Source organism: Sciurus vulgaris (assembly GCF_902686455.1).
Source record: "Sciurus vulgaris genome assembly, chromosome: 14".
Taxonomy (NCBI): Eukaryota; Metazoa; Chordata; class Mammalia; order Rodentia; family Sciuridae; genus Sciurus; species Sciurus vulgaris.
The window spans coordinates 73,572,454-73,589,792 of record NC_136475.1 but is presented as its reverse complement, the minus strand read 5'-3'; the positions used below and the strand labels follow the sequence as shown (position 1 = coordinate 73,589,792).

The 17,339-nt window shown below is 39.5% G+C and overlaps 1 protein-coding gene across 2 annotated transcripts in view; it reads right to left on the bottom strand.

Annotated features, from left to right (window-relative positions):
* The window catches only part of MEMO1 (mediator of cell motility 1), a 124,864-nt gene extending 109,248 nt beyond the window's left edge, over positions 1-15,616 (bottom strand). Inside the window, exon 1 of one of the 2 annotated variants that reach the window (XR_013759032.1) lies at positions 15,143-15,616. Coding sequence is in view for 1 of the 2 variants with exons in the window: in XM_079109981.1 (XP_078966107.1) it covers positions 15,143-15,203 (61 nt within the window). In the remaining variant the exon portion in view is untranslated. The remainder of the gene's footprint in view (positions 1-15,142) is intronic. The other variant, XM_079109981.1, reaches the window with a different exon arrangement.
* Between the last annotated feature and the right edge of the window lie 1,723 nt (positions 15,617-17,339).

Below are 17,339 nucleotides of genomic sequence, written 5' to 3'. Positions count from 1 at the left end.
TTTCAACTACAGATTAAGATGTAAACCCCACACTGGATTGTGGGTCAGTGGTAGAGAACCTGTCTGGCATGTGTGAAGCCCTGGGTTCAATGGTCAGTACCGCATACAAATAAAATAAAAGATCCATTGACAACTAAAAAAAAAAAAATTTAAATAAAAAAGATACAAACACCACTACAAGGAGATCTACTGCTTCTGCTATGCTTCCAGTGAGAATTATATCTTGTTTAGATACTCATACTCAGCTTTCCCTCTCACTGTTCATTCCTGGTTCATCATGATTTAACATTTGGTTAGTCTGGTATGAGAGGGCAAAAAAGATCCTGTCTCAAAATAAAAAATAAAAAAGTTTGAGAACATAGCTCAATGGTAGAGTGCCCAAGTTCAATCCCCAGTACCAGGGAAAAAAAGAAAAAGAAAGCAATGATTTAGCTTTTTTTTTTTTTTTTTTTTAAAGGACAGCAAGAAATAGCAGGAGAAAAAGAAGACAAGATACCCTAGAAAAATTCTAGGCTTTACTCATTTGACCTTATGTCTGAGAAATGAAGAAATAGTATAGAAAAGTGTATGTGTGTGTCCCTTAATCAAAAGGATACATAATCAAGAAAGGTTATATCTATGTAAACTTGGAAGCCTGCATTATGCATAATGGGTAAACATAAAAGCATTCCCAATATAATTCATCAAAATCATTATTAAACTTTTTTCTCAAAGTTTCTAGTAACCAAAACTATTGGATATGAAAAAAATTAGAGGTATAAAATTTGGAAAGGAGATAAAATTATCACTAAATGCAAATGATATTACTATATTCCTATAAATTTTTAAGAGACTCTACAAATTATTTTAAAAACAATATAAATTAATAAAGCTTTTGTCTATCAAACAGCTTTCAAACATACAATAGTTTAGGAGATCTAATAGAGAAAATATACTATGTAAAAAGTAATATGGGCAAAAAAAATACCTGAAAGAAAGAAAAATCATAAAAAACAAATTCTCTCAAAATTCACCTATAATTTAATAAGATTCCAAAAAAATACAATCATATCACTTGCATTCAATAATTTTACAGGGGCTGGGGAGATAGCTCGGTTGGTAAAGTGCTTGCCTTGCAAGCACAGGGCCCTGGGTTCGATCCCCAGCACCGTGAAAAATAATAATAATAATAATAATAATTTTACATCCTTTCAAAATTTCACACCTGTAATTTTTTCTTATCCAACACTACTGCCAGTAAATACCTCAAGAAGAATATTTCAATTTTGGTTTTGTAAAACCCACCTGTACATGCATAGTGTAAAAACTATACAAAACCAAAGAAAAATTTCTGGGGAAGAATAAGTCCTAGAGTTCAGAGGACAATAAATCATTTGGTGAGAAGGAAACCTGATTCTAATTTCATATGGATAAATAAACAAACAATAATTAAGTTCACAGAGAAAAATAAATAAGGAAAAATACCAGGAAACTTCTGAAACAGAAGAGCAATAACAGTAACTCATCTTATAAACTACTATAATTAAAACTATTGGTTTACTAACCTAGAACTCAAACCAAACAGGCTGTCTGGAGATAGATACAGGAAAATGAAGATTCAGTATAATTATGAAGGAATAGTCTCATATTGTGAGGGAAAAAGGAGTATATAGGAGGCATTATAATAACAATAAATAAAAGTGGATTCATAACTCCATTTCACATCAAATAAATTCCAAATGAATGAAAGACAGAAATGTTAAAAATCAATGAAATAATTAGAAGCATTCACAGAGAAGAAAGTGGGAAACACCGAGGTATATGCAAAACACACACACACACACACACACACACACACACATGCGCGTGCGCGCGCGCGCAAAAATTAGTAACAAGAACTCCAAAAATCTACAAAGGAATCCACTTGAGTTTCTGGTTTACTATCAACCTGTACATACACAGGGTAGAACTATACACATCTAGGCAAAAACTTCAGGGAAGAGCTCAGAGGGCCATAAGTCAGTAAAGTTATCATTAGCCTGAATGGAAGTTCCTCCCTGATTATATGGGATATTCAGAACATCCCAAAAGAGTAATGCTTTAATGATTGAAACTTAAAGTAAAGATAACCTGAGCCAGGTGTGCGGGTGCATGTCTACAATTCCAACTACTCAGGAGGTTGAGGTAGGAGGATCACAAGTTCAAGGCCAGCCTCAGCAACTTAGTGAAGCCCAGTCTCAAAGTAAAAAATAAAAAGGGCTGGGGATATAGGCTCAGTGGTTGAGTATTCCTGGGTTCAGTCACCAGTACCAAAATAAAAACTTAAATAACACTGCAGAAACAACTGGATATACACATGCAAAAGAATTAAATTGAACCTCTACTTCAGAATACATACAAAAATTAACTCAATACTGATCACCTTCCATAATGTAAGAGCTAAAACTATAAAATTCTTAGAAGAAAACTCAGGGGCAAATTTTTTATGACAATGAACTTATCAATGGTTTCACAGCAAGAAAAAAGTGGACTTCATCAACATTAAAAACTTTCATGCATGAAAGGATATCATTAAGAACATGAAGAAAACACTTGCCTAGCACATGCCAGGCCCAGGGTTGGATTCCCAGCACTGAAAAAAAAAAAAAAAAAAAAAAAAAAATGAAATAACAATCTAAAGAATGAGTGAAAATATTTGCAAATCACACCCTTGATAAGGGATTAAAATCCAGAATATAAAGAATTTTTAAAATTCAATAACAACAAAATCTCAGGAGGCTGAAGCAGAAGGATCACAAGTTCAAAGCCAGCCTCAGCAACTAAGCAAGACCCTAAGCAACTTAGTGAGACCCTGTCTCAAAACAAAAAATAAGGAGGGCTGGGGATGTGACAGACTGGGTGGTTAAGCTTCCCAGGGTTCAATCCACAGTACCAAAAAAAAAGGAAAAGAAAAACCCAGTTCAAAAATGTGCAAAGGAATTTAACAGACATTTCTCCAAAGGTGATATACTAATTGCCAATAAGCAGGTGAAAAGATGTTCAATATCATTAGTCATTAAGGAAATACAAGCTGGTGTAGTGACATATTCCTACAGTGGATCAATCACTGAAATCACTTGAGCCCATGAGTTAAGTAGCATGGGGGAAAAAAAGAAAGGAAATACAAATCAAATCACAATGATATAACTTCACAACCATTAGGATAACTGTGTGGGATAAAGGGAGGAGGAGTGAGGATGGGGAAGAGGGAGGAGAAAATAAGTGTCACCAAGGATGTGGAAAAACTGAAACATTCATGCATTGTTAGTAGGAATATAAAACTGCAGCTGCCAGTTTGGCAGTCCTCAAAAAGTTAAACATTAATTACCACACTACCCAGCTATTCCAATCTTAGATATATACCGAAAAGAACTGGGGAAAAGGAACTCATTTTACACTTATGCATAGTAGCATTAGTCACAATAGGCAAAAGACAGATAATTCAAGTATCCACCAACAGATAAATAAACAAAATGTGGTCTGTACATACAATGGAACATTACTCATCCTTAAAAAGGAATGAAATTCTGATACATGCTACAACATGGATGAACCCTGAAGACATTCTAAGTTAAATAAACCAGACATGAAAGGATAGTAAATAGAATTGTAGTTCCAGGGGCTGGGGTGAGGGGGAATGGGGGGTTAATATCTGACCAACACTTATTTTCAGTTGGGGAAGGTGAATAGGCTGCGGAGAAGGATGGTGGTGATGACTGAGAACACTGAAAATACTAAATGCAAATGGAACTAAATACACTTAATTATTGTCAACATAGTAAATTTTATGCTATATATATTTTACACATTAAAAAAAAAAAGTGTCTTTGTATATCAGGGGCTTTGCCAGATAGCTTATGCTAACAACATAATTTTGCAGTGAACTCCTTTTCATTCTTCTGGTACCCTGGGCCACATTGTATCAGTGTGACCTCTTTTGGAAGAGGGTAAATGGAGACTGAGTAACTAAAGCCAGTCATGTGGATGAATCAAGCCTATATAACTAAACCCCAATAAAAACCTGGATACCAAAAAGTAGATGAGTTTCCTTGGTTGGCAATACTTAATATTAGTCACACGCATTGATGGAAAATTAAGCACTCAACACAGCTCCACTGGGAAAGAAAACTGGACACTTGTATCTGGTTTCTCCTGGAATCCACCATATGTGGCTTTTCCTTTTGTACTATCTCTGCAGTGAATCCATGTATTATCTCTGTAGTGAAAAGTATCCTAAGTATAACATCTTTTCTGAGTTCGTGGAACCTTTTCATCAAACCTGAGTGTGGTCTTAGTGATCCCTGTCAGAAAAGCATACGCCATGTAAATATTAACCTTGAGAAAGCTGAATTGGCCTTAATATAAAAACAAGAAACACCTCATACAAGGAAATATTACCACATATAAAGAGGTATATACATAATGATATGTCAATTAATCAAAAACAAAAACTAATCCCAAGTATATATGCCATATAATAGAGATTCAAAATATATGAAATAACAAAACTAAAAGAAAAAACAGACAAATCCACAATTACAGTTAGAAATTTCAACACGACCCTTAAGAACTGACAGAAACAGCAAAAAGGGTCTTGCTAAATGCCAACAAGTCTGAAAATTAAATTACCTCGTAAGGCAAAAATAAATTTTAAAAAAATCAGTGAAAAGAAAACCATCAGGAATATAGAAGACTTAACCTAATTAACATTTATAGAGCATTCCATCATACAACTAAGGAAAACATACATATTTTCAAATGAATATGAACACTCATCACAACAGAGCACGTAATGAGCCTTTAAACAAGCATACTGAGAACTGTCAGGGAACAAGGGAGAAAAACAGATGCAACATTTCATAAACTAATCTGACCATAAACTGGTCACATCTCAAAGTATTACTGTTTCTCACAATATTTTGGGAAAAACTATCTGCACCCATTTTTAACATTTCTTCCTACCTCTCTTAAGAGTAATTAACAAACAAAATATGGGAATCAATAAAAATTTGCTTTCTTTAACCACCAGGCCAGGATTAGGTAATCTTATGAAGTACACGCAAAAGTCCTAAAGAACAATCTTAACATGTGGAGAACATCAAGGAAGCTAGAATGGCTGGAACAGCATTCATGAAAGGAAAAATATAAAGAGATAAAATCACAAATTAAGCAGAGATCACAGCACATGAGACCCTGTATCTTTGAAAGAACTCTGAATGTAATTATAAGTATGATGGGGTAGTTTGAGAAAAGAATACTATCTGATTTACATTTTTAAAGATTTTCTTTGCCTTTGTATAAACAACAAAAGGGCAATGGGCATGGCAGTGACATAGAAATGGCCAAGACCACAGTGACTTAGACTAGACTCACACATATCTATCAAAGAAAAATATCCAGGCAAATCTACATGAATTGTGCTGAGATGCCTTATTTTCTTTCTTTGCTTCCAGGACTTCTCATCCTCCTCCTCCTCACAACACAACACTTAATCTGTCTCCTTACAATATCTCCCTTATCTACTCAACCTCTTCATATTAGAAAAGTTCTAAGTCTCAGTCACCCAACCTCTGTTTTTCAGTTATTCTCAATCTCATGGTGACTGCATCTAGATACTTGGCTTTTTCATGCTTGGCTAATTCCAAATTTTACATCTCCCATCTAGACCTCTCTCCTTAACACCAGACTCTCATATCCACTGAACTGTGCAGTAAACATCAACCTAACAAACCAAAATTATTTCAAACCTTCCCCTTCAAACTTGAAGTATTCCCAATTTCAGGTAACAGCAACTCCGTCATTAAAACTACTCAAAGATAAACCTTAAGAGATATCCAGGGGCTGGGGAGATAGCTCAGTTGGTAGAGTGCTTGCTTTGTAAGCACAAGGCCCTGGGTTCGATCCCCAGCACCCCCCCCCCCAAAAAAAGAGATATCCAGGACCCCTCTCTTTCATTCATACCCCCACTTCAAGTATGTCAACAAGTCTTCTTAGTTCTACCTTCAGATTAAATCTGAAAACCAAATACTTCTCACCATCTCCATTGCTACCACTCAGCCTGAGTTGATCATCTCTACTTGATTACTGCTTTCCTCCTCCCTGAGTCTGTCCTTGTTACTGCCTTCACCACTTGCCAACCTTAGTCTACTTTCAACATAGCAGACAAGTGATTCTATAAAATCTAAATTAGATCCAATCACCTACTGTTCAAAACCATCCAAAGGCTATCTCAAGTAAAAGTTTTTTCAATGGCCTTTAAGACCTAATATATCTGGGCTGGGGATATAGCTCAGTTGGTAGAGTACTTGCTTCCCATGTACAAGGCCCTGCATTCAATCCCCAGCACCACAAAAAAAAAAAAGACCTGCCCACCCTTCAATTGATGGATAAAGCAACTAATATAGACCTAATATAGCATCTGACCACAACACCTTTGTGCCAATGCTCCTCACTTACCTCTTTTTTTTTTGGTTGGGGGGGGCGGGTACCAGTGATGGAATTTAGGGACACTCAACCACTGAGCCACATCCCCAGCCTTAGCTTGTATTTTATTTAGAGACAGGGTCTGGCTGACTTGCTTAGCACCTTGCTTTTGCTGAGGCCAGCTTTGAACTCACAACCCTCCTGCCTCAGCCTCCCAAGCCACCATGATTACAGTCAAGCACCACAGTGCCTGGTCAGTCACTTACCTCTTGACTCATATCACTCTGTCCCAGTTTACTTCATTCCAGCTGCAATGATCTTACCTCCTTGCTACTGATCAATATTCGATGACTGTTTTGGCCTCAGAATCTTTGAATCTGTCTTACCCTCTGCCTAAAATTGTCTATCCCCAAATGCATGGCTTGATCTTTCACCTACTTTACTCAAATGTCATCACAGGGAAGCCTTGCCTTTCTGTGCTACTTAGTACTGCAACCTTCACCCCTGAGCCTTTAAATATTCCCTGTAGAACAGTTCTGCTTTGTTATTCTCCACAGCACCTTCCTTCATCTTGCATGCTATATATATTACTTATTTACTTCATTTATTGTCTGTCTCCCCCCAGATAGAATGTAAACTCTAGGAATTTTTGTTTCATCCCCTGCTATACATACACCTAAACCCTAGAGGAAAAAAATCAGTTAGTTCAATATTGAATTGCTGAGTAATAAATAAAGTATCTTCTGAAGTGCCAATTTTGTTAGGCCCAATTCAAAATCTCAAACTAGTCAAAATATACCAATTCCTTTGTATTTAAATTATATGAATCACATTCAACACTTATGAGTATTCTAGTTATGTTTTCTGCTATTTCATAATCCAAGGTATTTACTTGAAAATTATAAAGATGCTCACCACTTCCAAAGAGTTCAAACTTCTAACTCTGGTTTCAGCTGAAAGTCTTGAGTTCAAACGCTAGTTCTACTAGAATGACTCACAGTATTTATTAGCAGTATGATTGGGCAATAAAAATCTCCAAGTTTTAGTTTTTCATCTATAAAATGGCAGCATAAGGTAGATCAAAGACCTGCCTGCTTCTCTATCCTGCACCTAATCTTAGGATTCATGTGAAATCAAAAATACATGAGAAAATGCTTTATAGGCCATAGCTGACATATGAGTGTGAATTAAATGTCCACACTGTAGTTTGGGAAAAAACAAAATTGGGACAGAAAAAGTTCATTGTTTAAGGCAGTATATCTCACCATACATCCCTAACCACTAACACTAGTTTTACAGCCAGACTGGCTCTTCCACTTAATTGTTGAACAAGTTACTCAACCTCTCTGAGTCATCGTTCCCACATTCATAAATGGGGATAATACCAACCCTGCAGCACCCTTGAGGATCAGAGATTATATGCATATATATGTAATGAACCCATGGAATGCATTTAGTGGAAGACTTTTGTCATTTTCATCCTTTTAAAATGAAAAAAGTCCAAAAGAAAATTATACAAACTACACCATGGAGATAGAAAAGATGATATTTTGACTTGAAAACTGCATATGAAAGAACAAGAAGGAAAGCAAGAAAGGACTAGCAGTAATCAAGCAATAACATCAATAATTTGTTTACTAAACTTCTTTCCTTCTTGCCTTTCTCCAAGGTAAAATAATAGGATGAAAAGTGAGCACACAGAAAATTATATTTCATAACCTAGAAGAATTCACTTTACAACTAAATAATAGTCTTTTCAAAGAAGAAGAATTTTCTTGGGCAATTTTTTAATTTTTCACACACCAAGATATTTTGTTTTGACACCTAGAATTCAAGGTCTATGCCCCTCCAAAATAATAAAGTTGTGGTTTTCCAACTAAAGAACCCTGATATAATTTTATTAAATATTTAGAAACATAGCAGAGTAAATGAAAACAACTTAAAAAGTAAACCTACATTTAAGGTAAGTATCATACAAATACTTTGAAGATATTCTTTGAAATCTGAGTTTGATATATCCTCCATTCACTGACACCATTAATTATAAGATGCACCATTTTATAATTATGGATATATCCACCATGCACTGACACCATTAATTATAAGATGCACCATCAATATAAACATCATTTTTCAGGGGGAAAAAAACAAAGCTCCACATTAACACCAATTTCAGAAACATTAAAATGTAATATAATACATTCCTCTGGGATTTTAAAAATATTATATATCCATTTTTTAATACTTTTTTCTAGTTGTGTATGGACACAATATCTTTATTTTTATGTGGTGCAGAGGATTGAATCCAGTGCTTCCATGTGCCAGACAAGTGCTCTACCACTGAACCACAACCACAGCCCCTGTAATATTATATGTCTTAATCTAAGGGCGTGTTATGTTAAAACTGAATATTCAGTAAGGTGTACACTAGACTTGTATACTTTTTCTACATGTATGTTCACTTTAACAAAAATGCATAATGTAGTGAGCCAGGTACAGGGACACACAGTTACAATCCCAGGGATTTGGTAGGCCAAGGCAGGAGGATCACAAGTTTAAAGCCAGCCTCGGCAACTTAGTGAGACCCTGTATCAAAATTTTAAAAATTTTAAAAGGTTTTGGTTCAGGGATAGAATGTCCCCAGGTTCAATCCCCAGTACTGAGGAGGAAAGAAGAGTCTTAACATAATGAACTGCAACTGTATTCACAGAGTATACATACACATAGTAATCAATTAGATGAACTAGAAATCTAAATATGAAAGGTTAAAAAGGTCTTAGAAAAAAAGAAAAGAGTAACTTCATGACTCTGAGGTAAGCAGAGATGTCATAAATAAAAACCAAAAAGCACTAAGTACCTGGTAAACTGGACTTCTCTAACATTAAGAATTTTGATTTACCAAAACACCAAGATTCTGAAAATGTTACTTAAAGAAGATATTTACAACACATACTGTATCTAATGAAGAACTAGCATATATAAAAACTTACAAAATTATCTTTAAAATAAACAACCCAATACAAAAAGGCAAAAGATTAGATACTTCACAAAAGCAAAACTCCAATGACCAATAAAGATGGGATCCCTAACATGAAAGTTGCTCAGCTTCACTAAGAAATACAACTGAAATTATAATGTAATACCACTTTACAACCTTCCATAATAACTAAAAATAAAAAGACAGCTGACAATGTCAAGTGTTGGCAAGGGTCTAGAGCAACTGGAGCTCTCCTACACTGCTGGTAAAGAGTGCAAATTCATTAAACCACAATGCAAAACTCTAACAGAATCTCTAAAAACTTGTCATATGCATGAATGATGACCTATTATACAGCATTTACTTAAAAAAAAAACCACATTTACCAAAAAAAGTATAAAAACATTCACAGCAGCAAAACTTTTTTTTTAAATGTTCATCAACAGTAGAATGGATAAACAGTAGAATGGATACTTTATTCACACAACAAAATACAGCAATAAGAATGAACAAACTACAACATAGACCTCTCTCACAAATATAATATTGAGCAAAGGAAACCAAAGAGTATGTGCTATATGATTCCACTTATACAGAATTAAAAAAATTTTTCTACAAGGAAAAATATAAGGAACATGGGTGGTAGGCAGAATTCCAGTAAAAATGTTTCATGAGCTAGATGCTGGCTACATGAATGTGCTTACTCTGTGAAAACTCATCTAGTTATGCACTTTTCTACATGTATGTCATATACCTTTAAAAATTTTGTATTAGCTAGGTGCTATGGCACATGCCTATAACCCAGCTACTCAGGAAGCTCAGGCAGGAGAATTGAGAGTTTGAAGCCAGCCTCTACAACTTAGCAAGAGATCCAATCTCATAATAAAAAGGCTAAGGATCTAACTCTGTGGTACAGTGCACCCGTGCAATTCTCTGTACCACAAAAAATAAATAAATAAATAAATAAACAAACAAAAAATAAACTTAAAATCTTATGAAAAATGGATCCTTATCTGGTAAATCAGGATGCCTACTCTTTCCTACCACCTACACTACACTCAGAGATTTGACTGATGGCAGTCCTACATAACCCCTATTGCTCTTCAGGATTTAAAAACCAATAGTTCTGTGAATATGCTACCAATACCCACTGCTTCCTAATTATCTATAATATGACAAGGATTTTTTAACATTCGTTTAAATATTTATCAAATATCTATTACATACAAAACCTACCAAGTATCTGGCTTCAAGGGCCATGTTTTTAAACTCCAGATACTTGTCTGTACATAAGAATATATATATGGTCCCTTGTACATATGAAGTTTATACAACGGACCATGTATATAATCTTATGTACAGATGAAAAGACAAATGTATAGAGGTATGCACAGGATATTAAGGGAGCACGAAGGAACATGAAAAACTGTGTGGGGCAGCAAGGCATCAGGGTAGGTTTCCGGGAGGGACCAACACCTAAGACTTTTGTTTTGTTTTGTTTTGTTTTGTTTTGTTTTGTTTTGTTTTGTTTGTAGTACTGGGAACTGAACCCAAAGGTGTTCTACCATCCACAGCTCTTATTTTTCTCTTTTTATTTTGAGATAGGGTCTCACTAAGTTCCCCGGGTTGTCCTCAAACTTGTAATCCTCCTGCCTTGACCTCCTAAGTTAGCAGGATATACAGGCATGCACCACCAAGTTCAGCTAAGACCTGAGTCTTTAAAAGATGAGTAGAAATTATCCTGGCAAAGAGCGTTTCAGGGGAAAATCTGAGTAACTAGGACAGTGATAAAAACAGCATATTTGCTAGATGTTACCTGAGCATAGTAAAATCAAGAACCTGGATGGGACAGGAAAAGCTGTCAAGAAAGAGGAAGATGTGAAGTCACAAAAGGCCTTAGACTTTATCCAAAAGACAAGATGGCTCAGTGAGGGAATGATGAAAGGAATGATATGGTCAATAGATTACTCAGGCAGCAGTGCAGAGAACGAACTTAACCACAGAGACTGGCAGAAAGACATCTAGGTAAGAGACAGTTGTAACTGTCCTGACAGATGATGATAAGGACCTGAAATAATAAAATCTATACCAAATCTGGAGAAAGTAGACTACAGGTCCATAACCTACAATTGAAGTCAGCAAATTTTTTCTGTAAAAGTACAAATAGTAAATATTTCAGGCTTTTGTGTCATACCTGTTCTCTACTACGTATCTTGTTTTTGTTTGTTCTTTAACCCTTTAAAAATTAAACTTAACTAGTGAGCCATTAAAAAAAAAAAAAAGTATTTGGGATGTGGGCCATAGTTAAGTTTGCTGATCCCTGCTACACACTAGTGAAGAAGTGAGGATTAACCTTCCTATGAGATTAATTTTCCTAAAATGCTACTTGCATCATATTAGTCCTTTACTCTAAAATCTCTATTGGTCCTCACTCCTATTAAGCCCAATCCCTACTATGCCTAGCATTAGACTACACTCCAGCACCAGTTTCCTATTCCAGGTTCATGAATTACACCCATGAGAACAATCCACTCTTTATTAAGTTGAACTAATTACATTTAACTGCCTATGTATCTTGGTGTTTCCCAATCCAAAGTTTTTTCTTCCTGTTCCAAACTTGCCCAAATACCCTTCCTTCACAGAACAATTCAAATTCTAACCTTGAAGTCACTCCACCTTCCTCAAAACTCCTAAAAAGCACCATGTAAGCTTCTCTGATTTTTAAATTGCTGCCTTGAACTATTATTTACTATGTATAACTGTAAATCCTTGAGGACAAGCAAAAACTTACATTACCCTCTATCAATGGATGTAGCATATAATAAGATATAAATAAAATGAAGATGTGTGTGAATATTACATATGTACATACACACTTATTCACCAAACTAGCTAGATAACTGAAACAAATGTGATTTAATCCTTATTTCTATAAGTAATTGAATGCTTTAATTCTATGGACATAATCTGAATGCTGCAAGGAACCACAGAATGATGCATTCACAAATATATCTCTCTTATTCTTCACATGTCTTTAAGACTAGTTTCCCAGAGAAATGACAACACACTTGGGTGCAGTAGTGCCCACCCATAATTCCAGCAACTTAAGAGGGTCACAAATTCAAGGCTGGTACCATCAACTGAGTGAGACCCTATCTCAAAATCAATAAAAGGGACTGGGGATATAGCTAGGTGCTAGAATGCCCCTGGATTCAATCCCCAATGCCCTTTAAAAAAGAAACAAAGCGAAGAAAAAGAAACAATAACAATACAAATAAGAATTTTTCAACAGTCAATGATATTGATATAGGTACAAAGGCACAAAATTAAAGAGAAGTTACTAGACCAATTACAAGTTTACTTACCTATAGTTTTACTTCATTTATTTTAAAAAAACAAACTGAGCTTTACAATTAATTTGCTTTAAATGCACCCTTAATTATTATTCAAGTTTATAAAGTCTCACATATATAGTTTGAATTTAGTAATAAGGTTATGACAGTTCACATTACCAAACTGATATTACTGCAACCATTTAAAATTAAGGGAAATAAGAACATAATTCTCTATGTGACAGTTTTAAGAAAATAGTGCACTTTAGTTCACTGTTGATAAATATAATCATAAAATTTTTTGGCTTAATTAAAGGATTCATCTTATATTTGAGAAGATACACTGAAGAAATCTTTCTAAATACAAAGTGTGAGCTGTGCCCAATTTTACTACCCAAAGAATGTTCAAGAATCTATAAAAATTCCTCCAGAATACTAACCCACATTCCAATACAAAACAACAAAGTTTAAAACACTTTTAGATATGTATGGAAAACCACAACAATTATACCAAAAGATGGCCAGGACAGTGAAAAGTGGAACCAGGCCTCTCCGCCCACCTCTATAATCCCAGAGGCTTGGCTCAGCAGGAGGATGCCAAGTTTGCAGTCAGCCTCAGCAACTTAGCAAGGCCCTAAACAATTTAGTGAGACCCTATCTTAAAAATAAAAAATAAAAAGGGCTGGGGTTATAGCTAAGTGGTAAAGTGTCCCTGGGTTCAATTCACAGTACCAAAAAAAAGTGAAAGCTCAGACTTTTAAAATTAAAACTCTTTTAACTCTTTAAAACACATTGAAGAAGTTTACTTACAACTCTGAAAAGGCTATTTTTCAATGATAATATTAATAGTTGAAACCAGGGCCTCCCTTTTCTCAATTCCTGGCTTAGTCTTGGGCACATCACTGAACTTCTCTGAATTTTTCCCCATTTATTTACTAAACCAGAATAGTTTAAATGACATTCTCAGATTGTGAAAACTGAGTAAATGTTCATGAAGTACTTCAAAAGCATAAAGGAAAGCCACTGTAACCATAAAATGTCATATTTGTTTAATGCAAAAACTACAGCTACCTGTTAGCGGTGGTTCCAAATCCAATCAAGATAATTCTTGTCTGTCTTAACAGCAAATCTTCAGTGAGTCAGAATGGTGTATGTATTTAATGAACTAGTTTAACAACCTCAGAGAAAAGAACTTCTTTCCAAATTTTTGTTTTCTCAAAACCCCTGTCACTCTCTCCAACCGAATTATCTGTAAAGAGGAACACGATCCTACTCACATCAGAAGTCAGGTCTAGTTATTGATCAGCCAATAACGAATGTCTGAAGACTAGTAGGTATCCCAGAGGAACTTTCTTTGTTAACATAGCAGATATGTGACCCCTGAAAATAATCCCAGGAGCAGTCGTTCTAACAAGAGCTTTATTAAAAGCAAAATCCCAACCCTTTCTTACATAAAGAACTCGAAACGGTTTTCAGCCAGGGGAATTTGCTCAAAACCTAAACTAATTCTTTGAGGTAGTCCCCGCACCTGCTTGGTGCTGAGCGACTAGGGACTGGGGAGGCTGCTCAGGAAAAGTGCTGATGCCATCTCCAGCTGTCCCTGCATGACAGTAACAATGCAAACACTGACAAAAGAGCTGGGAGGCCACCCAAAGCCCCTGCCTGGCAGTACTTCCTTCCACCCGAGTCCCAACCTACAAAGCGACAAATCCCTGAAAGGCCCTCCTCTGACAGGTCTCCCACGCGGAGACCTTCTGTCTAGTCGGGCAGCGTGAAAAAGTACGTGCCCGCACTCCTTGCCAGAGAGCCGGGCACCCTAAAGGTGAGGGGAAATGCTGCCCGTCTTTCTCAAGTGCCAGAGGAAAACGGCGAGGAGACTTCCTCTCGGGCTCGGAGCGAGGAGGCTCCAGGGCGGGCGCAGAGAACTCCCTCGCGCGAGGGCGCCCCGCGGACCGGGCGGGGAGGGCGGGGAGGGCAGGCCGGGCGAGGCAGGCGGTCCCCGCTCTCGCTCCCGGCGCCGGGGGCGCGGGGCTCGGCGCCGGCACACCGTCCTTCCCGGTGGCAGCGGCCGGCGCCCGCGAGCCGGGGGCGGCGACCAGCAGACCCGTCCGGGAGCGTGGCGAGCACGGTCTTGCCTCGAGCGGGGTCCGGGCGGCAACTCTCCTCTCGCCCAACTCCGGGGAGCGAGAGGCCGCCGGCCGGGCTGCTGCCGCCCGGGTGGGGGAGGCGGCGAGGCCGGCCTGCCCGCTCCCTCCCCACGCGGTCCGCGCTTGGCGGCCCGTCCGCGCCCTGGTCCCCGCCCGCCGCCGCTGCGGGCCGGGCTGCCGACCTCGGCCGGCCAGGCGCGGGGCCAGGCGGCGGCGGCGGGCGCGCGGGCGGCCTGGGGCCCTACCTGAGGCTGTGTACCAGCTCCCGGCGTGACTGGCTTCCCGGCAGACCACTCGGTTGGACATCTTGGTGCCTGTGCCGCCTATGGTGCACGAGGATGAATGAGGAGGCGGCGGCGGCGGCGGCAGGAGCGGCTCCGCGAGGGGACGAGACACCGCGGGCCCAGCCCAGGAGGAGGCGGCAGCGGGGAGGGGATCGGCCCGGCCCAGGAGGAGGAGGAAGAGGAGGAGGCGGCGGTCCAGGAGGAGGAGATGGCAGCCGGGTTGGTGGCGGCGGCAGCAACAATCACCACAAACTCCGGCGACCGCCGGAAGATGGGGCCCACGGCGGCTTCACCGAAGCCCGGAAAGCCCTGGCCCGGCCCCGGAGTCGCCGCTGCTCCCCAGCCGGGGCAGGTTCCGCTGAGCCGCCCCCACGGCCCCCTCCCCTCCCGGTTGGCCTCCCCGAGCCACCGCCGGTGACCCCACCCCCGTGACTCCGCGCCCGCCCCCTCCCCCCACCCCCCGCGGGGCTCCCCGCACCCACCCCCACCCCCGGCAGGGCCCTCCTGCCCGTCCGCCCGCCCGCTGGCCCCGCCCCGCTCCTCCTCCCGCCGCGCGGCGAGGTTAACGGCGGAAACCGGACAGGCCGGACGGCATCGGGTCCGGCGGCCGGGCGAGGAGGCAGCGGCGGCTGCAGCTCCGCGCACACAAAGCCCAGGGCCGGGCCCTGAACCGGGGAAGGCAGACCCGGAGGAGCCCACGCTTCCTTACTCGCCACTCTAACGGGTCCGGCCCACTGAGCATGCCCAGCACCGCTGCCAGGCCCGCCGAGGAATCTCAACGTGCAGGCTCCGCTCTCCGGGGTTTAGCGCCAGCAGAGGCTGGGGGCAGGGCGCAGGGAGTAGGACGCAGCCGCAAGGCAAGCCCCTTCCCCCAGCCAACTTCCTTAAATCAAGAGCGAGCAGAGCACGCAGAAGCGGCTTTCCACCCGGAAAGTCTGGCGAGAATTCCCCTCCATACCCGGGCGTCCTCAGTGGACTCACTCTTAAGGTTTCACCTAGGGATGGAAGTCTGTGGCCGTGCCGGGAAGTTCATGTGTAGAAGCAGGCATGGTAAGGTATGCCTGTGGTCATGCAAATGAAAGTTTTTGCTTCAGAGGGTCGCCCTTCACCACCTAATCGTGGCTGAGACACTGTAAAAGTTGATCTTGCTTCAAGTTAGGTTTGTGCAGTTGCGTGTCTTATCTTCCTAACTAAAGTGTGAAGCAATCGCCTCTGTTATTCCCAACTGCAAAATGGGGATAACACTCAAGGGATGTACCTAGAATTCTAAGTTACTGAATGTAAAGAGACTGACAGGAAGCTCAGTAGTAAAACGCCCCTGGGTTCCATCGCCGAAACCAAAAAAAAAAAAAAAAAAAACCCTGACAGGATACAGGACATACATATAACAAATACTAATTATGTCACCCTTCACTTACCACTTATAAATCCCAGTATTCCACATATATCAACAACACAATTATAAATTGGGCCTCTTAAGAAAGTACTATTGTTAAGAAGTACACCAGTTCAAAACCAGGAAAACAGAGAAATTTGCCTATCTTCAAAAAAAGATTTGGGCCTAGAATCATAAAATTGTTATACCTTAGTTTCACATTAATTTGGCAGTGTCCAAAGCAGATGACTGGCTGCCTACTATTCAAGTTTAGGTTTCCACAGTGCCGTTAATATCGTGTGTGTGTGTGTGTGTGCGCGCGCGCTTGTGCATGTGAGGCAAGCACTCTACCAACTGAGCCATATCCCCAGCCCATACTTTTCCTTTTTAATAGCACTATTCTGCCCTTCTTCTTCCACCTTTTCAAACTTTAGGGCCCAAGAATTTTATACGAGATCCCTGTTATAAAGCCTGGTCTATTAATGGGAACTTCTAACCTTCACAATTTTTTCTACACAGCTATTAAAATCTCCACCAGTATTTGCCTTTATTCAAATTTTACCATTAGTTCACCACTATCCTGCCCAAATATTAAGATACTGTGCAGTCAAAAGATAAAAACAATATATTGAGTAGCTAAAGTCACTTTAGGGATAACCAAAAAAAAAAAAAAAAAAAAAAAAAAAAAAAAAAAAAGGATGTGCCCCAATTCCATGGTACTCTTTCTAGAGAAAACTCTGTGAAACGGATGGAAACATCAACTTTTCATTATAAATTTCAAGA